A 24,551-nucleotide genomic window follows, 5' to 3' on the forward strand; every position below is an offset into this window, starting at 1 on the left:
TGGCGAGCAACCCCGAAGTTCACCTGTGATGACCGCCGTTCCCCGAGGGTTGAGCCCCCAGGTGCGGGTAGCCAACAGGACTTATACTGAGAGGTCAGGAAAGGGGTGCCCACAGAGACCAGCCAGAGGAGAGCAGAAGGAAGAAGTTCAGGAGCGGGTCACAACAGAGTGACATGCAGTAGGCTAAGGAGTGTCTTGGGTCCAGGCAGGTATACAGGCGGGTAACTGACCCAGGAGTCACCAGGTTCAGGCAAGATATTCAGGCAGGCAGTAGACAGGAGAATAACCAGGTCCAGGCAGGATATTCAGGCAGGCAGCAGACAAGAGAGTAACCAGGTCCAGGCAGGATATTCAGGCAGGCAGCAGACAAGAGAGTAGCCAGGTCCAGGCAGGATATTCAGGCAGGCAGCAGACAAGAGAGTAACCAGGTCCAAGCAGGGTCTTTACAGGCAGGCAGGCAGTAAACAAAAGAGTAATCCAGGTACAAGCAGGGTCTTTACAGGTAGGCAGCAAAAAGAAGAGTAATCCAGGTACAAGCAGGGTCTTTACAGGCAGGCAGCAAACAGAAGAGTACGCTGAAGAGAAATGCTTACCCAAGTATAAGCCAAAGCAATGAGGCAGAGGGAAAGCGTCCCAGAAATATTGCAGGCTTTCTGACGTAGACAGGAACCAGCTGAAGGAGAGAGCTTCCATAGGTCAGGTAGGCAGAGAGAAAGTCAACACAGGTGCGTGGTAGTAAGGCAATTAAAGAGCCTGAAAGCCAGGCAGAGAGAACAGATCCAGATGCATGAGAACAAGGTAATCAAGGAGCCTGCAGCCAGAGAAGAAGTACACAGACATGGCTCAAGGCTGAGCCAGTCAAGTGTGTGTGTTGCCAGGACCCGGCGCAGCCCAAGGACACCGCTTGCATTGAGGTAGGGGATAGGACAACCCCTTTCTGCTCCACTTATTATTTTATAGACCTATATCATATCTTCCCTCAGCTGCCTTTTCTCCAAGCTGAAGAGCTATAGCCACTTTAGCCTCTCCTCATATGGAAGTCATCCCACCTCTTTATCATTTTTGTCATCCTTCTCTGTTCCTTTTCTAATTCCCTGTAAGGACAAAGGGCAAATGATGTGAATAAGTAGATTTGTAAAATTATATGCGCAATTTTGCCTACTTTTGCTTTGAAAATAGCTATTTTTTCACATAACTGTTTCCTTTTTATGGTATTTGAGGTAGTTAATGATCGACAGTGATGCAAAATTATGCAAAGCAGGTCATTTAAACTATGTGTAGAAACGCTTCACAAACACAGTTTGGCAAAAAAAAAAAAAATCCAAACTATTCCTCTTTTTACAAAGCTGCAATAGCGGCTGCCAGTGCACTAATGCCGATCTAGTCCATTCACTTTGAATGAGCTGTGTCAGCACTGCCACGTGGCTTTGTAAACAGATATAGTAAATCAGGTATAGTAACATTTCTGTGAATAAGTCTATTGAAAAAGTACCTGCGCATTTTTACTGAAAAGTTTATTTGCACAGGAATCCTGACAATAATATTATGCATGTTGTAATATATCTTGAAATGTAAACACTTTATTTTCTGCTTGGAAAGGCAGATTATAAAGATCGATAATCAAACAAATGCATAAATGCAGAGCTTATGCATCATTGTACAAAAAGTGATGTGTCTAGGAGAAAAATGAATTGTACTAGGGCAGTGAGAGCAAATTCAAAATATTCTAGATGAAAAATGGTTCAGAGAGTGAATGAGAATGTACCAAATGACCAAGGCAAACCACGGATGGAGAACGTCCAAACGTTTATTTGCCAATGAGGTTTACCATTGACAAATAAACTTTTGGATGCTCTCCATCCATGGTTTGCCTTGGTCATTTGGTAATTCCCACTTCCACCTTTGTTTTGTTTCTTGGCATCTCCTGTGGAAGGTGTGTGGACCCCATCTGCTCTGTCTCCAGAGAGTGAATGAACCAAAAGAACACATTTCCCTTCCAATTCTGCTAAATATAGAAAAGGGATTTACCTGTGTTCCAGGTGTTGTTACAGTGGGACCAAGGGAGGACAGCAGTAAAAGAGCTGAACAGGTAAAATAAGGACCAGGCCAGGATAATGATATAATAGATGGCAGTGTAAAATGCGACAATATATGAGGCATATCCAATTCCTGTGAGAAAGAAAGAGATATTTTTATCAAAGGATTTAGCCTTGAATTGATCTTAAGCAGCTACTGACACAGTCATGAAAAGGGTGAGTTTGGAGGTTGCTTTGGAGAGGGATCTAAATGCAAAAAGTCATGATCAAAGAAAAGTGTCACCATTTTTCAGTTTTTCTCATAGAAAGATAGAGAAAGATGGGGAAAACAGAAATGGAGAACAGCAGATATATTGATATTAGTTTGTGAATTACTCAGACAAATTTTAATATATAAAAAATGTACCTCCATGTCCTCCATCATCATCAAGGCCTCACCTTTAGAGATAGGGCAAATTTTCACCCATGCTGTGACCCCACCTTGGTTGGTATACTGCCCAAGTACTGTCTCCAGGAAAAACAGTGGTATTCCACAGACACACATGAAGATGATGAACGGAATCAGGAAGGCACCTGCAGCACAATGAGGAAATTAAAAAAGTGAGAAAGAAATCAATGTAGGTAATGTATTATACCTGGCCTGGAAAGCAAGGGCTGCGCCTAGAGGTCATAGGAAGAAATCAAGTACAGTCTCTTTAAGTCAGATGTAAACTGATGAATTATGTGGATGGCAATTTTAAAAGTCATTTTCACACATAAAGCAGTGTTTTACTTGCAGAAATAGGCTCTTATAAGTTCTGTGCATAAAGTTATATGCGTAAAGGCTGTATTGCACACGAATCTACCCAGACAGAATAGTGGCATGCTCTAGGGTAGGGGTTTGCATTTGTGTACATACTTTAAAAAAAAAAATACACGTCAAGCTTCCATGCAGGGTGGACGTGAGTAAAGTCACTCCGTGATGCCTTCGCTCTACCCTCTCGATTTGAGCCACTCTGGTGGATTGGGATTGAGCTGAGAGTATTGAAAGGGAAGAGCACCCTATAAAGGAGATGTATGCAAGCAAGGCCCCTAAACTGGGGGCAGCAGCTCTACTGGAAATGCACCTCCAGCAGAGCTCCTTAAGCTGCCAATGGCCATGGATAAAAGTGCTGATGACACACTTGCTTTGGTGTTGCAGGAATTGTCTGCAGCCAAGTTGGAAATTGCCAACATGGTGATGAACAAATTGGAGGTGAGACTGGTGAAGCTTGCGAAGAGAGTTGAGCACATAGAGAGGAGAGTCAATGAGGTGGAAGTGGCTCAAGAGAAGGAAACAGACCTTGTAGCTTCGAATACTAAGTAGGTTCAGCTGTTAAGCGAGAAAGTGGAGGATTTAGAAAATAGACACAGAAGGTCCAACCTCCGCATATATAGCATTCCAGAGGGAATGGAAGGTGTACATCTCATACCATTTATTCAGAAAATATTAATGCATTCCTTTCCTGACTCCCTTGGTTGACTGGTTTATGAGGTGGAAAGGGCGCATAGATAATTGCGCCCTAGGCCTGGTTCAAACCTCCCTCCAGATGCATTCATTATTAAGCTTCTGCATTATATGGAGGTTGAGTATGTTATGTGGACAGCAAGACAACAGAAATCATGCAAATATGAGAATTGGGATTTGTGGATTTATCCAGATTTGAGTGCTGAGACCATGAGGAGGTGAAAAGAGCTTTGGAACTATAAACAAGTGCTGGTGGCACGAGAGATTCAGGCAGGAGTGTGGCATCCCACCAAGGTGGTGATTTTCCAGAATCGAAAAAAAAATTTTTTTTTGACTCTGTTAAGGATACGTTGTAGATAATAGGCTGAAATCTTCTGCTCAGTGTGTAGTAGCAGCCAGAAAAGCAAACAGGATGCTAGGAATTATTAGGAAAAGGATGGTAAATAAGACTGAAAATACTGTAATGTCTCTGTATTCCTCCATGGTGCGACCTCACCTCGAGTATTGCATTCAGTTCTGTTCGCCATATCTCAAAAAAGATATAGCAGAATTAGAAAAGGTTCAAAGAAGAGTGACCAAAATGATAAAGGGGATGGAAATCCTCTCATATGAGGAAAATCTAAAGAGGTTAGGGCTCTTCAGCTTGGAAAAGAGACGGATGTGGAGAGATATGATTGAGGTATAGAACGAGTAGAAGTGAATTGATTTTTTCCTCGCTCCAAAAGTACAAAGACTAGGGGACACAAGGAACTTACATGGAAACTTTTTTTCACTTAATGAATAGTTAAGCTCTGGAACTTTTTGCTGGTGGATGAAGTAACAGCAGTTAGCATATAAGTATCTGGGTTTAAAAAAGGTTTGGGCAAGTTCCTGGAGAAAAGTCTATAGTCTGCTATTGAGACAGATATGGGGAAGCTACTGCTTGCCCTGGAATTGGTAACATTGAATGTTGTCACTATTTGAGTTTCTGTCAGGTACTTGTGACCTGGATTGGCCACTGTTGGAAAAAGGAAACTGGGTTAGGTGGACCATTGGTCTGACCCAGTATGGCTATTTTTATGTTCTTTTGTGAATTTTTATTTCTAATAAATGTTCAGATCTATAATGAGCTTAACTATGACCGACTTACAAAGCATACCCAATAGGATCTGGATTATTGGAAATCGACTTGGTTAACCTGGTGGGGCAGGGTGATGACTCTGCAAATGATGATGCTTCCTAAATTCGTATTCCTTTTTGCCCAAATGCTCATTAAGATTCCTAGCAGGCAGTTCAAACAGTGGGATATGATGTTGAGATCTTTTGTTTGGGGGAAACGGTGATCTAAGGTCAGTTGGAAAATATTTCAAAACTCTAAGGATATGGGAGGGGTGGGAATGCCTAATTTAAAAAGATACTACAAGGCAACTCTCAGAGACCACTATATTGAACATCTTTCTGTGAGGTGAGTGCCTCTGCAAAAGTTTAACCTGCTTCCTTATTCTATAATTGAGAGGGTAGGGCTGGAAGAAGGTTGGGTTAGAGGTTCAGCAACCCATACGCATGTTCTTCTTGCCCCTTTGGTGGGCACATGGAGAAAGGTGAGGGAGGTATGGAACTTCAAAGGGAATACACATCCTTTTAGCTTGCTTAAAGATTACTAATCTTGTTCTATCGGGTATTTCTCTCTCTTGCAATCTAAGCTGGTTTCTCTTTCTGTAGGGATTTGTTCTCTCAGGGCACTCTTCTGGCACATGAGCAATTACAGGAGATCTTGGGGTATAAAGTACCATTCTAGCAGTATTTTCAAGGTACAGATTTTCTTCATGGGAGGGATGCAAAGAAAAACTTGCATAGAGATCTGGTAAAGATGGAAATAGTGCTATTTAAATCTGGTCACCAGAAAAAACTCTGCTCTAGATTCTACACAGAATTATTACCAATATATCCATATCTGAAGGTTGAGTGTGAAAGGAAATGAGATTGTTGGGTGGAGAGCCCATTGGGGGAAGAAAATGAAGGTGGTTTATTAGTATGCACATAAATGTACAGTTATAACCAAGTATAACCAGCTTCAGTTTTAGTTATTGCACAGAACATATTGGACACCTCAAAAGAGTAAGAGACTGGGGGATGGCACTTGAGGTCTTTGTTGGAGTCAATGTAGACAGCGAGTGTCTTAGGAACAGTTATGGTGGGAGTGCCCAGTGGTACACAGGTATTGGAATACAGTCTGGGATAGGGTCAATCTATGGATAGGAGAAAACTGGGCCAATGACAAAAAGGCTTGTTTATTAGGTCTGGTGCCACAGTGGTCCCCAGAGGGGTATCCTCTGAAAGGGGTTGCTCACTTGCTGATATTAGCAGCAAAAATGGGGAATTGCAAGAGCTTGGAGGGATTCTGGAGACCTCTCGGTGGCGTGGTTATGGGCGGGAAAATGGGCGTTCCAAAATTTAGGCACCTAGTTCTAGAATATGGCCTAGTGTGCCTAAATCTGCGCACAGGGATTTGCACCAAGTTTTCATTGGTGTAAATAGATGCACATAGATTTAGATGCTGAAATATCAACTAAGCGTATTTTATAACTGGTGCCTATATCTAGGCACCGCTAACTTGGCACTGATTTCAGTGCCGAATTTTTAAGCGCCATATATAGAATCTCCTCCCTAGTGGCTAACCAATTATAACACACGACATAACCAGCTATCTGCTAATATTCAGTGCATTGCCATCTAAGTTTGGTGGTCAAATCTGGCTGCCGAAATAGCAGACCTATTTGACTGGTTTAAACTTTACTGGCCACTGCTGAAATTGGCTTGGCTGGTTATGTTTAAACCAATCAAAATTAAACTGGATATTCGATGCCAATCACCATAAACAGCCTGGGATTAAATATCCGGTGTCAATGCCAACCGCAGGAGTTAGCTGGCCTGCCTGTCTGAATATCAGCCCCAAAGTGCTTAATAAGAAGCTGGAATGTTGAAGTACAAGGAAGCAAGGGGAAAATAACAGGAGCCAAATTCAGAGCTGGATAAGAAACAAGACTGAAGCAAGAGAACAACGAACCAGCAGGAGAGGTAAGACAGAAATACCCAAGCCTATCCTGGGCTGGTCCCACTAGTTGAAACGGGAAGGAGGAGCTAAGATAATTACCAGAAATACAAAATAGAATTATGAATGGGTTTGCTAGTGCCCCACTTCCCAAGAAGTAGAATAGCTCTTCTTGGAAGACAACTGCCTTCCAATCCACAGAACACTGATTTGAGGTCAGCTACTGCTGACAACTGTTAGAGATATTAGAAAAAAAACCCTAAAATTTTGGATTTTTTTCTTGTCATTTTTGGATTAGGAACAATATGAAACATGGTGTTCATATTTCACATGTCGTTTCAAACGAATGCATATCCTTGATATATAATATATTGTAACACCTATTATTATTATGAAGGTTGGAAATGCTATCAATGAAAAATTTTAATTTGAAAAAGTCTTATATAACATACCACCACCATTTTTGTAGCAAAGGTAAGGAAACCTCCAGATATTTCCCAGTCCAACAATAGACCCAAGCATTGCCAGTAGAAATTCCACTCTGTTGTTCCATTGGCCTCTTTCATTTGCATCCTCTTGATCTGATTCCGTATTTTTGTTCTTCACATTACCATTGGGAACCTCTGAAATCTCCATACTCTCCATGACACTGTGGGCAAGAAAAGAAGAGTGAAAGGAAGAATACAATACCCCGGATTCTATAAATGGTACAAATTTCTATGTGCACAATTGCGCACTATACTGAGATTCGTGTGCAACTAATTTGGCTAATGAGCCAATTAGAGCCATTAATTGGGTACTAACAATCAATTATTGATGTTAATTGGCAACAATTGGGATTTGTGCAGTCATCTTGCTCAGCGCTATATATCTGCGCACAAATCTTACAGTGCGCAGCTCAAAAGCAGACATGGCCATGGGTGGATCAGGGGCATTCACTAAAGATGTGCACAGTATTACTGAATACTGGGGATCCACACCTAAATTGCATGTCAGGATTTACACCAGGTTTCAACTGGAATAAATCCTCGCATCCAATGTTTGGCATGGAAATTGGCTCTAAGCGCCATACTATTAATGGTGTACAACTCAGAGCTCCATTTATAGAATAGCACTTCACGCAGAATTTTTTGGGCACATTTTTGGAGTGCCATTTACTGAATCTAGTTCAATGTGTGAAATCTATCAAATGCGCCTGTGCTGAGCTACAGATATTTATTTATTTATTTATTGGGATTTATTAATTGCTTTTATGAAGAGATTTATCCAAAGCAGGTACAGTTTAACATAAAAATTACCAGGCCAATATTCAAAGTGAATTAGCAGGCTGCTAAATTTGCAATTAGTACTTAACTCAAAGCTGGCTATGTTAGGAGCATTCTGGGTGTGAAGTTAGAACTTAGATTTTATATAGTGCGCCTAGAAATCTGCGCTGAAATCCAAGTGTATTCTGTAGCAACAAGCAGAACTTAATTGGCTTAACAAGCCAATCAGTGTTAACAGCACTTAACTAAAGAATAATGAGCAATAATTGGCAATAATTAGAATTTACATGCACAACTCTTACATGTAAATTCTAATTACATGCACAACTCCCTAAGCATGTTCTTTAATGCATTACACCTAAATTTTAATGTGCACAGGCAAAAATGGGCGTGGTTATGAGCAAGGAAATGGGCATTTCATGGGCGTTCCAAAATTTATGCGATTTGTTATAGAATATGGCCCAGTGCATGTAAATTACACACTGGGATTTGCACCATGTTTTTGTTGGTGTAAATGGATGCACATATTTTTAGGCACTATGAGATCAACTAAGCATATTCTATAAACCACACCTAAATTTAGGTACCGCTTATAGAATACGATTAGACAGAAACATTTTCCATGCAGCTTTTTTAGGTGCCATATATAGAATCCCTACCTAAGAGGCCAGGTTTAACACATAAATGGGACCACATAAAAGTATGTCCTATTTTCATGTGCTACCACATGGTCACTCAAGTGTTGAATATCAACTTAAGCAACTACGTGTGTTAGCCAGCTCAACAATAACCAGATATTTGAATATCCGAGAATAACTTTATCGGCATTAAGCAAAACACTCACTGCCACTGGCTGAATATCAGGCCCTACAATTTTTTTATTTTCAACAGTTTTTATTGATGATTCAAGATTATATAATTTAACCATGAAATATGACATTTGAAATAAGACAGCATACTTATATACATATCCAGAACTGTATCATCAATATTTTATCATTTTCTCCCTCCCTCCCCTCCCGTCATTGTGCCATAACCAATAGACTTACATTTGTATTATTAAATGAGGAGAAAAAGAAATCCTATTAACAACATGACTCGACTAACATAGCTTCTAAAATTCTACAAGCAATTAGTTTAACAACTTAGCCTTCTCATGTGAGTAATCAGGAGCGTGTTTCATCAATGCCTTGTAGGATTCTCTCCTTCCCCTTTCTCAAATCAGTATCTCCAGAGCCCACATGGATGCATATTTTGTAAAATGATTACCTAAAATATTAATTTAAATTAGAATCTCATATTATACAATGTTGATATTACTACTGATTCTTAGAATATCGAGCCCACCCATATAAGTCTGGGAACCAAGAACTGAATTTCCTAACCAGGTATCCTATCCCACCATCTAAAACTCCCTCTCCCCCCCTCCCCTTACTTCTATCCAACCCCCCCCCCCTTTCCAAAGGAGAAAAGAAAAGGGAAAAGAAAAAAAAACCAAAACAACCTCTTCCTCCTAATCCGCTCCCTCTCCCCGCCCTCACATACCATTTAACACTAAACTACGCGCCCGAACAGACAAAGATTGTATATAAGGTCGCCAGATTCTCAAAAATCCCACTCTTGTCTTCGGGGAGGGTCCCACCGCCCGCCGCTCATGCAGCAAAAGATCATGTAGCTGATTTCTCCAGTACCAAAAATCAGGGGGATCCGCACTCAACCACCTATTCATGATCAACTTCTTCCCCAAATTGCAAGCTTTACGTATGAATTGGCTATTGCCTCTCTTTTGGAAACCAAATAGTTCAAATTTGTCCAATAAGATCCCTGATGAAGAAAGAGGAATCCTAGATTTCAACAACCCTTCTAAATACTTAAAGATCTTCTTCCAGTAGGCTTGTATTAAAGGACAATCCCAGAGACAATGAAAGAATGTCCCCTCCTTCCGCCTGCACTTGGAGCAAAGAGGGTCTGACACCCCCCCCATCTTAAATACCTGCACTTTAGACATATAAGCTCTGTACAAAATTCTATATTGGCATTCTCTAAGATTAGCATTGACTGATACCGCCGGAATACGGGACACTAATTTCCTGTAATCTAATTCCAAGTTGGATCTCTGCAGATCTTGAGCCCAATGCGCCTCGACTGCCCTCACATCTTTGTCAGGCCCTACCTCCCATAGAATCCTATATATACCCGAAATAGTGAGTCGGTCCCCTGGCACTGCCTTAAAGAACTCTCTAAACTTCCTCCCATGTCCACTATTCAACTGATCTTGATTGAGGGTCCTAACATAATGTGCCAATTGTTGGTAAGCAAATTCGTGTCTAAGATCTATCCCCACTCCCAAAGCACCTAAACTCAGTAATCCTCCCCTCAACCCCAACACGTGTTCCAACCGTGTGATTCCCAATGAGGCCCAGCTACGAAATACTGGATTCTCTGAGCCAGGTGAAAATAATGGGTTCCCCTGCAATGGCAAAAGATCCGTAACCTCCGACGACAAGCCCCAATATCCAGTGAGATCACTCCAGACCGCCCTCAAGGGCCCTAACAATAAACTGTCCTTAAATGTAGCTGGCACCATTCGCTTTGGACCATGTAACAAAAAATACAGATGATACGGATGGAAAAAAATCCTTTTCTAATTTCCTGTTTGTGTAGTCCTGCCGATCTAATAACCAATCCCCTAAGTGCCGCAATAGATATGCTTGATTATAGCGCTTAATATCCGGGACCCCCATACCTCCCACTCTCCAAGATCCTAACAATAAGCCCATGGGGAGCTTAGGCTTCTTTCCCCCCCCAAATGAAAATTCACAGATGTTTATAAAATTGCCGCATGTCTGCACTATGTAAACGTAATGGCAACACCTGAAGCGTATACAGCCATCTGGGGAACTCCACCATGCGGAACAGTTGTACCCGCCCATGAAGCGTAAGCGGCAATACTGCCCACTTTCTCAACCGCTCTCGCATGTTTTCCAACAACCTGGTAAGATTTAAATGATAAAAATCTGCAGTCTGCAGAGTCACCTGCACCCCCAAATAGGTAAAATGTTGCTGTGCCCATTTTAAGGGAAAGAATTCCCCCCATTCACGTTTCACTGTATCTGAGGCCGTAAGAGCCAGGGATTTAGAGACATTTATTTTAAAACCAGTGTAGTCCCCATATTCTTGGAATAATTCCATCAGAGCCTCCAGGGATCAGTAAGGTGTACCAATATGTCGTCCGCAAAAGCCGAAACCTTGAACGTAGAGGATCCCCAACCCACTCCCTTCACTTCAGGGTGAGACTCTATCTCTCTAATCAAGGGGTCCAACGTAAGGACGAACAACAACGGGGATAAAGGACACCCCTGGCGCGTGCCCCGCCTTATCGGAAATACTTGGGACCTTTCTCCATTGATCCACATGTAGGCCTGCGGATTCAAATAAAGGGCCCCCACTGCATCCCTGAAAAACCCCTCAGCACATATCTTCTGCAAAACCGCAAACATAAACTGCCATGCAACTCGATCAAACGCCTTCTCTGCGTCAAAACTGACCAGCAGAGAAGGCGTTTTCTGCTCCCCCACCCTTTCCAACGAAGCTATGAGAGCCCTCACATTACTTACCACTGAACGCCCCCTCACGAAACCAACCTGTGGCGATGCTATGATATCTGGGAGCACCCTTGCCAGTCTATTTGCCAGAATTTTCGCATACAATTTGGCGTCGCAGTTCAACAGGGAGATTGGTCTATAAGACCCCATCTCCTCTGGGTTTTTCCCTGGCTTTGCTAGTACAATTATTTTTGCTGTATTAAAGGCATCAAGCGCCGGTTCTGACCTGGCCAAGGAGTTAAACAGTTTCAACAAAGGAGGTGTCACCTGCTCCCGTAACATCTTATAAAACGCTGTTCCATATCCATCAGGGCCTGGCGCCTTGTGCATGTCACTCTGCTGCAACGCCAACATTAATTCACCCTCTACAATGGGCGCATTCAGAAACTTTGCCTGAGCTGGGGAGATCCTCGGGATTTCCATATTGTCCAGAAATAACATGCTATCCGACATCAACTCCGTCTGTTCCTGATATAACTCTGCGTAGAACCTCTGGAACCCTGCCACTATTTCCTGCGGAGACCTCAGCATGGTGCCCCCCTGCCCTTTCACCTGCAAAATTCCAGACGGCCCTTTCTTTCCTCGGATTAAACGCCCCAGCAAAGTCCCTGCCTTATTTCCATATATGAAAAGCTGATGTTTATAGTATTGTTGTGATTTCTGTACTCTCTCATGCAGCAATTCATTTAATTCTCTCTGGGATGCCAGATAAGCTAGCTTCTGCTCTCACGTCGGGTCCCCTCCAAACTTTATCCTCTGAATCCTTACCTCCCGCTCCAAATGGATGATCTCTGTATCCCGTCTTTTCTTAACCCACGCCTTGTAGGCAATGATCTCTCCTCTCATCACTGTCTTTGCAGTCTCCCAATATAAACTAGCCTGTTCCTCATGTGCCTTATTATGATCCGCAAATTCTCTCCATTTTCCTCCCAAGAATTCCTGAAACTTCGTATCTCTATAGAGCTCCAGTGGAAATCGCCAACCTTCTCCCTTTCCTACCCCCCCTACTCTTTCCAACATCACCCATAGGAGAGAGTGATCTGAGATCTCACAAGGTCCGATTTCTGCCTCTACCACCTTTGAGAATAAAGCCTTAGAGAGAAAGAGGTAATCAATACGGGACATGGAAGAATGTGCCCTTGATAGATGGGTATAATCCCTACTTGTAGGATGCAAGACTCTCCAAACATCCACCAAGTCCAAGGTGGAACACAAAAAAGGCAGACCTCTCTCATAGTGTCGTTGCCCCTTCCCCTGTCCCAACCCACTGCTCTTATCCACCAATGGATCAAACACTGTATTGAAGTCACCTCCTAAAATAATATTACCCCCTTGGTATGAGGACAACAATGCGAAAGCTCCCTGTAAAATTTTTTATCATATACATTAGGCAGAGAATATAGGTAAGTCCCCCCAACTCCACCTCTACTAATACGTATCTGCCCTCTGTACTCCTCTTGATCAATTTAATGGACGGCTGCAATCCCTTACGAAAAAGTATTACTACCCCTGCCTTTTTGTTACAAGCTGGGGAACCCACCACTCCTCCCACCCAATCTTGGTGAAATTTATCATGCTCCATGGCAGTCAAGTGCGTCTCCTGCAAGAATGCGATGTCCGCTTTATGCCGGTTCAATGCCTGCAAAATATTTTTCCGCTTTATGGACGATGAGACCCCCCCCCCCCCACATTCCAAGATATTAATTTAAAGAGCCCCACCAATCCCATCTATTACACTGCAAATCCAACTTCTATCTATACAATCTTGAGAGTGCACCCCCCAGCCCTTGGGTGCCCTCCCTGATCCCCACCGTACTTGTTTCTGCCACCAAATGATTTTCCTGAAGATTAGGAAGAAGAGCAACAACCAAGAAAAAACAAAACAACAAACCAAACCCAACATCCCCCCTCCTCTCAACCCCTCCTCCCTCCCCCTTCCCAGTTCTTCCATCCCCTCCCCTCCTCCCTCTCTGATCCCTCCCCCTAAACCTCCTCTCTGTGTTCTCTCTAGAGAACTAGTCACGGCTCTGCCCCACCCCCTCCCTCACAGCACAACTATGGGCTGAACTTAGTAGAAACCCCATCTCCTCAGAACTACTACAAAACATCGTTGCTATGCTATCTCTATAAACCAACCATCAACTTACACATGCCTGCCCCAACAGTCAACAATATGCATGTGCTTACAGTTTCAACATCAGGCCCCCTCCCCTCAGTAACAGATGAATGTTCCCATGCAACATACTCTTATAGCGAGGGGCCAGCTTCTTGCCCTGTCCTTTTAACATTCAAATGAATTCCTCTTGCATTCCTGTGCTTCTCGATCCGCTCCAAACTAGTTGCTCTCATTCTTCGCAGCTTCAGCTCGGTCTGTGTGCCCTCTCTCCCGCTTCAGCCTCTGAACTGCCAGTCAGCTGTTTAGCATACTGCAGAGCTTCGGTCGGTGAGTTGAAAAATCTGGGCTTACCATCCTGCTGCACCCGTAGCCTTGCTGGATATAGTAAAGCAAATCGAGCTCTCTTCTTGAACAATTCCGAGCATGCTTCCCCATACTGTTTTCGCTGCAGCACCACTGCTGCAGAGAAGTCCTGGAAACATAAAATATTATGCGTTTCATATATCACTTTGCCAATCTGTCTCCAGGCACGCAGTATTTCCTGCTTATGGGTGTAATTAAGAATTTTGCATATTACAACCCTCGGGCGCCCAGCTTCTTGCCGCTGCTGACCTAGGCGATATGCCCGCTCTATTTTCAAAGTTTGTTCCAGGGATTTGAGCTGCAATATTTTAGGCAGCCAGGATTCTAGGAATTCTCTTAGATCGACCTCTCTCAGGGACTCAGGGAGTCCAACCAGCCGAAGATTATTCCTCCTCGCCCTGTTCTCTAAATCCTCTAATTTCTGTTCCATCTGCACAAACTTCTTCCGCCATTCCTCGTTCTGGCCTGCCTGCTGTGTGCAACGATCTTCAACCTCAGACAGTCTTTGCTGAAATCCCACCATATCGGTGCGTAACCCCTCCAGTTTGCCATCCATTGTGTCCAGTTTCTCCGCAATCTTTTGTAACTTTAAATCTACAGAGCTCTCCAGCAACTGCGAGACCGCCGCTGCAATTTCCGCTGCCCAGACAGAGCTCACAGTTTCTGCCGAGGGGCCGGTGTCCACCAACTTGCTGTCCCCTGCTCGCCCTCGTGTGCCTTCTTTCTTCTGCGCTTTGGAGGCCATCGTGCTTATAATTGATTGTCTCTGTTTTGACTACTCCACTGTTCCAAACCTGTTTATGCTGTATTTGGGTTTCAAAAATCGCTTCTTGTGCTGTCAGGGGTAGAGTTTACTTCAGGGGCCTCGGAGCTCTATCCTGCGGCATCCTACCCGCTGCCTAGCATCACGTGACTCCTCAGGCCCTACAATTTTTTAAATGACCAAATATAAGCACAAATACAATCAATGAGATAAACTTCGAAAAGGCAAATTGAAACCTAATAATAGAACTACTTTGATACAGTATCAGAAACAGATTTAACAGCTCTGTGGAAAAATCATATAGCAGAAATATGAAAAATGTCAGTGCAATACCATAATAGGATGTAAGAACATCAAAATAACATAGACATGATAAAATATCATCACAATACCAATGGAACACCTAATAGACACATTAGAACATTCAAATAACATGATGCTAATGCTCTTCATACAATACAATGAAACATCTTACCGTGTAGCCAAGGGGGCAAATGCAGCTGAGATATATATAGATGGAGACAAGATGGGTAGTATAAAGTCAATTGGGATAAACAGATGAGTGTCTAAACTGTGGATTTCCTGAAAACCTGACCTGCCTGTTGATCTTGAGGACCGGAATGGAGTAATCCTGCTTTAAGTACCCTGGCCCATTTTTACTGAGGAGGACCGTGAAAATCAAACAGAGAGTTTTAAATTTAGATACAAACCTTAGGGAGTTTTGTTTGGTCTTTGAGGTCATGCATGTGGACATCTATATAATAACAGGTCACCTGTGTGTGAAGGCTGAGTAGGCACTTGTATCAAGCTAATTTTTTAAAGATATATGGGTGCTTATGGGGGTGATTCTATAACTGGGTGCCTCCAGTTAGACACTCCAATGTAGCGTGAAGAATGCCTATTCTATAATGGTGCCTGAGCATTATTCCTTAATGATGTATAAGTGCTATAGCATATAAATACAAGGGGGCTTATACATGGGCGGAACATGTGTGGGGCTCCCAGTTAAACAGGTAACTTGCAGCACACTGTAAGTTACGCATGCCTTTATTGCATCTATGCTTTCATCATTACGTCAGGTCTATGGCTGGTGTAAATGTAAGTTATGGAATAGTGCTTGAGGCACTAATATGCATGTGTTACTTTGAAGTGCATGTATGCATATAACTATGGTGACCTAGTTACTGTTTTTCTCTAGGGTTGGATAGACCCATGAAGACCCCCTCTAATAGGTTGGCAAACCAGCCATCTACCAGAGAGGTTCCCTTGAAGGCTTTCTAAGATATGTTTGCGCTTATCTGACTCGCTTCTAATGTCCATGGACATATGTGTATTCATTTTAACCATTTTATCCCTAGATATTTCATAGAAAGGAGTGAGAGGAGAAGTTATAAGGATAATTATCTTTATTATAGCTTACCATAATAATACAACGGGATCAGGAATACAAGCAGATGGGTGGACAGTCGGACAACACTTCGTGTAGCAAGTCAAAAGGTCTTCTGACACACCCTAAATCCTCCTGCCTTATATACCCTTTTAACTCCATTCTAAGTAAAGGGGCCCATAAGCTATAGCGTTAAACTTGTTTATCCCAAACTAGCTGACTACAATCTTGCTTGAATGGAAAGTTGACACCCCCTCTTTCTCAATCATTTCCTTGCACCTGGCATGACACACTCATTTCTCAACTTGGTTTTTCTAACTTAGATTAGAGAAAATTCCACTTTGTAACTGATATTAAAGTTTCCATTTTGTTCATATTTTAAATCTTCCATTTTGTTTTCATATTCCTTGACCTAACTTTTCCAGTTCAGGCCATTCTGGTCTTAGTCTAGGCCTAAAAACTAAGCCATGCTTTTCCAGCAAGCTTCTAGTTATGTCAACCATCAGATTTCTGACTTGACCTAAGTCCCTAGTAGCCTGAGCTCTATGGCTTTGCCCTCCACCATTCCAGTGGGGGTCTATGGCTGTATTATATCTTATCATTACAGAAATGCTTTCACTTGTCTTTATAAAATGCTAGGACTAAGGCAGCAGAAATCACACCTTGATTGAAGCTGCAGACAATTACACCTGCTTGAGAGTAAGAATAAATAATTGCACATATAGGGCTAGATTCTATATATGGCACCTTAAGAATCATCGCCGAAAAAAAACATGCCTAGGCATATTCTATAAACCATGCCTAACTGTGGAAAGAGGGGGACTTGGCATACATAAAAAAACATGCTGCAGCTTCGTAAAAGGGGCCCTAAGTTAGGCGTGGAGGGCTAGATTCTGTATATGGTGCCTGAAAAATCCACATAGAAAAAATTATCTAAAATATGCCTAAATTTTATGGAATAGACTTAAATTTCCATGCGGTATATAGAAAACGCTGGGGGGAGATTCTATATATGGCACCTAAAAAATTGGCACTGAAATCAACATCGACTATGCGTATTCTATAAGGCACTGTTTATAGAATATGCTTAGTTGATATTTCAGTGCCTAAATCTACACACATCCATTCACACCAACGAAAACATGGCATAAATCTCAGTGTGTAGATGTAGGCGCACTGGGCCATATTCTATAACTAGGCACCTAAATTTCTGAATGCCCATAGCACGTCCATTTCCCTGCCCATAACCATGCCCCTTTTTGCCTGTGCATGTTAGAAGTTTGGTGCACATCGTTACAGAATACGCTTAGCAAGTTGTGTGCCTAAATTCTAATCAGTGCCAATTAGAGCTCATTATTGCTTTTTAAGTGCTGTTATCAGTGCTCATTTACTTGTTAAGCTTGTTAAATTACATGCATGTTATAGAATCTACTTCGATTTCAGCGCCGATCTGTGGGCGTGCTATATAGAATCCGGGGTGAGCGGCTTGTCATGCAACTAAATTTGTTTGCATCCATTTAGGCCACATATTACTTGGTGTAAATCCTGACACCTAAATTAGGTGCAGATTGGGTATATTCTATAATAATGTGCATAGATTTTAGAAACCCATGCCTAGCTCATTAACTAGTTAACCACTTAAGTTATGCGCATTGTTATAGTATATGCTTCAGTTTCTGTATGGATTTTCAGGCACCATATATAGGATTCGGGGTGGGGGGGGGGAATGGAGATATTCTATAAGAGCGCACATAATTCTTAGAAATGCCCATGATCTGCCCATTCCACAACCATGGCCAAACTCCCTTTTTGACAGCACACGTTAGAATTTATGTTCATCACGGCGGCATGTCAAGATGGCGGCACGCTAAGTTCTCCTGGTGTAGGCTCTCGAAAGTTTGGAGAATAAAACTTTTTCCTCTTTACAAAATATGCCCCATACAAAGCGTAAGGGGATAGTTAGGGCGGTTTCCTCAATCTATTGAGCACTATGCCACGAGGCAACCGGTCCAACCTATTGAGAGGGGCCCTGCTGAAGCCATGGGGGAAGACACCCTTGGAATCTTAGGGCTAGATGTATCACTCTCCCCTCCGGATCATCATCCACCACTGCCGCCCGGTGGTCGCCTCCCCAGGCGAGACCTGCCCGACCCGGAAGTGGAAGGGGTATCGGTCGACGATCGAGGAACGCGAGAGGCGAGCCATTCAGGAGGCCAGGAGATGGAAAAAACCCTGGCTGAGCCAGGAGCTCAGAAAAATCGATCGACAGCAGTGACTCTGGAAAGCATCTGGGACGCTCTCCAGAGAGTGGAATTGACGACAGTCAGAACAGCAATAGAGATTACAGCCTTAGTAGGTACTGCTGAAAATTTAAAACTTTCCTTAAATACTTCTAAGCAAGAAACTGCGGAGCAATATAATGCTGTTAAAAATGATATCTCTCAGTTACAAGGAGTATCAGCCTCGGTAATTAAGGACAATAGTATAATCCACCGTCGACTTGAACAAATAGAAAACTACAACCATAGGCTGAACTTATGTTTTCTGAACTTTCCTCAGGAGTTTGGAATCAATCCACAGGAAGCCTTTAAAACATATCTCTTAGAAGTATTAAATTTTACCCCAGACTCTTTTCCTCCATTGAATAAAATATATTATATACATACTAAAAAATCAGTGGATGATCCCCTTCAAGCTTTACCATCAGAGGTTCCAGAGGAACAATTAAATATATCTGAGATATTAGAAACATCCTTAACAGCTGATTCTGTAAGAATGACTTTAATAGTGTCTTTTGTTTTTCAACAAGACCTAGAAGCAGTAAAATGTATGTACTTTAAAAAGATACATGTTTTGTTCCGGGGGAAAGAGGTATGGATGTACCCAGATATAACCAAGCAAACACAAGAAAGGAGAAAACCTTTTCTTTCTATGAGACCTGAAGTGTTAAAACTGGGAGCCTCCTTTTTGCTTGAACTACTCATGTAAATGTGTCATCAAATACACTGGTTTAAAATATATCTTTTTTCAACCAGAACAATTGAAAGAATTTATAATTGTAAAGAAAGTTGGTTAACGTCATTTCCCACTATGATGGTATAAAATGATTTGATGGGACCGGGAAAGTGTGTTAAGCATATTTCCTCTGGGGCAGATATTATTGATTTAAGAAGTCTTCTTTTTCCTTACGCTCCCCCTCTTGAGTTAGTGGTCTAAAGAAGAAATTATTATTGTTTACTCCTAAAGTGGTATTATTGTAAAATTTTTCTTTCTGAATTTCCTGTCACATGTAATAGCTTGTTAATTAATGAAAATGAATAAATAAATAAATAAAAAGAATTTATGTTCATCACTTTATAGAATACTCTTAGCAAGTTGTGCACTTAAATTCTAATTAAAACCAATTAAAGTCAATAATTGCTTGTTAATTGGCAATTATCAGTTCTGATTGGTTAAGATAATTAAGTTGCTTGCGCAATACAGAATATGGTGAAAAAATCAGTGCCAAAAAGTGCTATACTATAAGACGTGCTTAAAGTTAGGCACGGTTTACAGAACAGAGATTATGTCAGGAGATCAAACCTAACTTTAGGCTCAGCCATTTGCAGCAGCTGAAATGTGATGCAAAAGTACACACCTCAACTGGGCATATATCCCCTGTGTTCTATAACAACATGCATTGTATTGGGAGAATATATGGCAGCACATAGAAAATATTTTCTAGTTTAATTTCCTAATATTTGACATTATGATGTGTCAATCTCTCAAAATTTCTTGTATGCATCATAAGCATCTAAATTGTTTAATATCCTTATTACTTTAGCTCTGAATTTGATTGTTACTAATTGGAAACATGTTGCTGTATTATTTGTGCATATGTGGTGGAGTTTGTGAAATTTATAAGTATGTAATACTATAACTGGGTAAATTAATTCCAATATACTGCAGTAATCATAAATCTTCACAGTGAAAAAACTATCAACCTTTTCAAATTGCTTTATTTAAATATTTTAACATTTATTAAAAGCTATTTGGATTGTCATATACCTTCAACTAAAAATTCCATCAAAAAATGAATGACATGGAACTGGAAGCTTCCAAGTTGAGGTGTTATAGCACTTATACCTACCTACAAGTGGTGATTTCACAATTTCTACATGTATATGTCCCATTTTACAAACCTGCTTGTACAGTAAGTGCTGCCAATTTATAGAGGCAATTTTCACGCAGCCCAGAGGGCTTGCAGACCCATTTTTAAAGGGAAGTTTACTTGAAAACAATGAGGCAGACATAGGAATGATGCAGTTTCAACCTGAATAAACTTGCAAGAGTTTTGATGAATGTGTAAAGATAATCATGGAAAGTACACTTGAAGGGGCATGATCGAAAGGGACGCCCAAGTTTTGCTGAGGACGTCCTCACAAAACGTCCCGGTGGAGGGACGGGGAAACCTGTATTATCGAAACAAGATGGACATCCATCTTTTGTTTTGATAATACAGTCGGGGATGCCCAAATCTTGACATTTAGGTCGTCCTTAGAGATGGTCGTCCCTAGAGTTGGTCGTTTCTGATTTTCAGCGATAATGGAAACCAAGGACACCCATCTCAGAAACGACCAAATGCAAGCCCTTTGGTCATGGGAGGAGCCAGCATTCGTAGTGCACTGGTCTCCCTGACATGCCGGGACACCAACCGGGCACCCTAGGGGGCACTGCAGTGGACTTCAGAAATTACTCCCAAGTACACAGCTCCCTTACCTTGTGTGCTGAGCCACCCAACCCCCCCCCAAAGCCACTATCCACAACTGTACACCATTACCATAGCCCTTATGGGTGAAGGGGGGCACATACATGTGGGTACAGTAGGTTTGTAGTGGGTTTTGGAGGGCTCACATTTACCACCACAAGTGTAACAGGTAGGGGGGGATGGGCCTGGGTCCGCCTGACTGCAGTGCACTGCACCTACTAAAACTGCTCCGTGGACCTGCATACTGCTCTGACGGACCTGAGTATGACATTTGAGGCTGGCATAGAGGCTGGCACAAAATATTTGTAAAGATGTTTTTGAGGGTGGGAGGGGGTTAGTGACCACTGGAGGAGTAAGGGGAGGTCATCCCTGATTCTCTCCAGTGGTTATCTGGTCAGTTCGGGCACCTTTTTGTGGCTTGGTTGTAAGAATAACAGGACCAGGTAAAGTCGTCCAAGTGCTCGTCAGGGACGTCCTTTTTTTTCCATTATGGGTCGAGGATGCCCATGTGTTAGGCACGCCCCAGTCCCGCCTTCACTACGCCTCCAACATGCCCCATGAAATTTGGTCATCCCTGCGATGGAAAGCAGTTGGGGACACCCAAAATCGGCTTTCAATTATACCAATTTGGGTGACCCTGTGAGAAGGACACCCATCTTCCAATTAGTGCCAAAAGATGGGCATCTTTCTCTTTCGAAAATGAGAGACTAATAGTCTTTATTTATTTTATTTATTTGTTGCATTTGTACCCCACATTTTCCCACCTATTTGCAGGCTCAATGTGGCTTATATAGTACCGTCAAAGGCGTTTGCCCAGTCGGTGGATAACAAATACAAAGTTGTATAGTGATCGTATGAGGTATAAGTGGAGGGTTGGAATAGATGAAAATTGCGTGATGTCCTGTTCGATCATAGTCATGCTGTGTTGGTAGGTTAAGAGGGTTACGTGGGGTCCTTGGTGTAGGTCTTTTTGAAGGGGTAGGTTTTTAGTGATTTCCTGAAGTTCAAGTGGTTGTGAATTGTTTTCACAACTTTTGGGAGCCCATTCCATAGTTGTGCGCTTATGTAGGAGAAGCCGGATGCGTAAGTTGTTTTGTATTTCAGTCCTTTGCAATTTGGGTAGTGTAGGGTTAGGTAGGATCTTGACGATCTGACTTTGTTTCTTATTGGTAAGTCTATAAGGTCTGTCATGTATCCTGGGACTATGCCATACATGATTTTGTGGACTAAGGTGCAGATTTTGAAGATGATCCATTCTTTGATTGGGAGCCAATGCAACTTTTCTCGGAGGGGTTTGGCACTTTCGAAGCGTGTTTTGCTGAATATCAGCCTGGCTGCTGTATTTTGGGCGGTCTGGAGTTTTTTTATGAGTTGTTCTTTGCAGCCCGCATAGATTCCATTGCAATAATCTGCATGGCTTAGGACCATTGATTGTATTAGATATCGAAAAGTTGCTCTTGGGAAGAAAGGTTTTAATCGTTTGAGCTTCCACATTGAATAGAACATTTTCTTTGTTACAGAGTTTACTTGGCTCTCGAGGGTAAGGTTGCAATCGAAAATGCAAGCCGAATATTACATTCCCTTCTGCAACCTGGGCAAACCTCTACTGTGGTCAGCAACAGGTTCTTTAGAACTGTACCAAAAGTGAAATAATCAAATAAACAAACAAAAAATCCAGCAGATGCGCACAAGGTCTTGATGAGGTGCCTAAGTGGCTTTTAGATCATCACCTAATACTAAATCCAGACAAGACAACAACAGCTTGGATAACGGGTCATGGTTCAATACCAACATTAATACCTACTTTATTTAATAGGCAGATACCAACGGTTCAATCTTTTAAATACCTAGGTATTATTATTGACTCTGCCTTGTCTTTTAAAGAACAAATATCTGAAGTGGTGAAAAAATCATTTTACTATCTGCGGAAATTATGATCAATTAGAAATTCAATTGATAAAGATTCAACATATGCCTATATTACAACTCATCTTGAATATGGTAATGTCATCTATGCTGGCCTTACGAAGGTCAACGTAAAACACCTACAAATGATACAAAATACAGCAGCTCGTATTACCTGCAGAGCCTCGAAATATGATAGGATGTCACCCCTTTTATACCATCTTCATTGGCTTCCGATTGAGGTGAGAATAAAATTTAAGATTCTCATTCTGACATTTAAAGCATTGCATTTAAGTGCTCCAGCGTATTTATCTAACCTTATTATACCATATTCACCAACGCATACACTTAGATCACTCACAGACAATAGATTAGTGATTCCACCACCTTCTAGAGTGAGATGGGAATCTACACGAACATCTGCTTTCTTTTTTCTTTCCCCTACTTTATAGAATTGTCTTCCAAAAGAACTTAGACTAGAGGATTCATATATTCACTTTCGTAAAACTTTAAAAACATATTTTTTAATAATACATTTGAAAACAGTGCTTGACAAAGGGGATAGTGTTAGGAAATTATGAGCTGTTTTAGACAGGAATTTTTTTACTTGGTTAAGTATTAATGTTTTATTACTTTGTATGGATGTTTATGTTTTGCTATGCTTTCCTATCGATTAATGGATTTCTTAAATTTTTCATTTTTAATGTGTAATTTTAATTTGTTTTGTTTTCTATATTTGAATTGATATACTGATATTGTAAAGTGTTCTGTTTTGCTATTGCAGTAAGTAACAGTATAGTAAATAAATAAATGATAAACGATAAGGTCACATGAAAAAATAACCCTTTATTGAAACAAACACCCAATATGGTTCACATTTCACCCACTCATGGGCTGCCTTAGGGGTCAGGGGTCAATGCTAAAACAATATGCAATTAATAATAAATAAAAATGTTAAATAAAATTATAAAGCTATTTATGCATAAAACATTTAAAATGTAAGGGATCCAGTGATCAAATTATGTGTATTTACAAAGGACTAAAAATAAATTGAAAAACCTTTGTGCATATAAATAAAACATACATTCATGCATCAGAAAACTAATATGGCATATCCGTGTGGTGTAATGTGCAACATTCCTTTGGCCATTCCAAAATGTATCATTGTACATATGTGATAAGCTCTGTACAAACAGCATGTTAAAAAATTAATTGTAAAGGGTGCATATTATCTGTAGTGTATATATCCACAGACCACTAACCAGTGCATAATAAGATTTTGAAATAGTCCAAGTTATATGCATAGTTAGAAGGTTAATAAAATTCACCCCTCCCAGCTGTCATGAAAATGCTCAGCAATATGACAAGAAACCAGAGAACATTAACTTTTAATATAAAATACAACTTAAAACAGCAGCTAAAAGACTAGGTGCTCCCTCTGAAAGAAAGAAATTGATGTATTTTATTTTTATTTTACTGTTACTTATATCCCACACTATCCCAACTAGGTTGGGTTCAATATGACTTACAGTGAAGAGGTTAGTGGTACATTACTGAGCGATTTTAGACAATCTATCGTATAAGTCTCTAGTACAATTTAAATTCAGTAGCTAGTGAGTTGCTGAAGTACATTTCTCATGTTATTTGTGTAGCGATTGCATTGTAGTTAACCCGCATCTGTTAGAAAGGACTTAATGAGATGGGATTTGAGAGTTTTGCGGAAAGTTAAGTAATCTGTTTTTTTGTCTGATAGTTCTTGGTAAAGAGTTCCAGGTTTTCTTTGCAAGGTGACTGAAACCCATGGTATACATGGATTTGTATTTAATACCTCTGTAACTAGGACAGTG

The 24,551-nt window shown here is 41.3% G+C and overlaps 1 protein-coding gene across 3 annotated transcripts in view; it reads right to left on the reverse strand.

Annotated features, from left to right (window-relative positions):
• The window catches only part of LOC115477581 (sodium- and chloride-dependent betaine transporter-like), a 107,716-nt gene that overhangs the window by 61,154 nt on the left and 22,011 nt on the right, over window positions 1-24,551 (reverse strand). For all 3 annotated transcript variants that reach the window (XR_003943350.1, XM_030214554.1, XM_030214555.1), the window contains exons 3-5: window positions 7,006-7,202; window positions 2,475-2,609; window positions 2,029-2,169 (exon numbers count right to left, since the gene is read on the reverse strand). Coding sequence is in view for 2 of the 3 variants with exons in the window: in XM_030214554.1 (XP_030070414.1) it covers window positions 2,029-2,169; window positions 2,475-2,609; window positions 7,006-7,198 (469 nt within the window). In the remaining variant the exon portion in view is untranslated. The remainder of the gene's footprint in view (window positions 1-2,028; window positions 2,170-2,474; window positions 2,610-7,005; window positions 7,203-24,551) is intronic.

The sequence above is a fragment of the Microcaecilia unicolor genome, chromosome 9 (assembly GCF_901765095.1).
Source record: "Microcaecilia unicolor chromosome 9, aMicUni1.1, whole genome shotgun sequence".
In the NCBI taxonomy this organism is placed as follows: domain Eukaryota; kingdom Metazoa; phylum Chordata; class Amphibia; order Gymnophiona; family Siphonopidae; genus Microcaecilia; species Microcaecilia unicolor.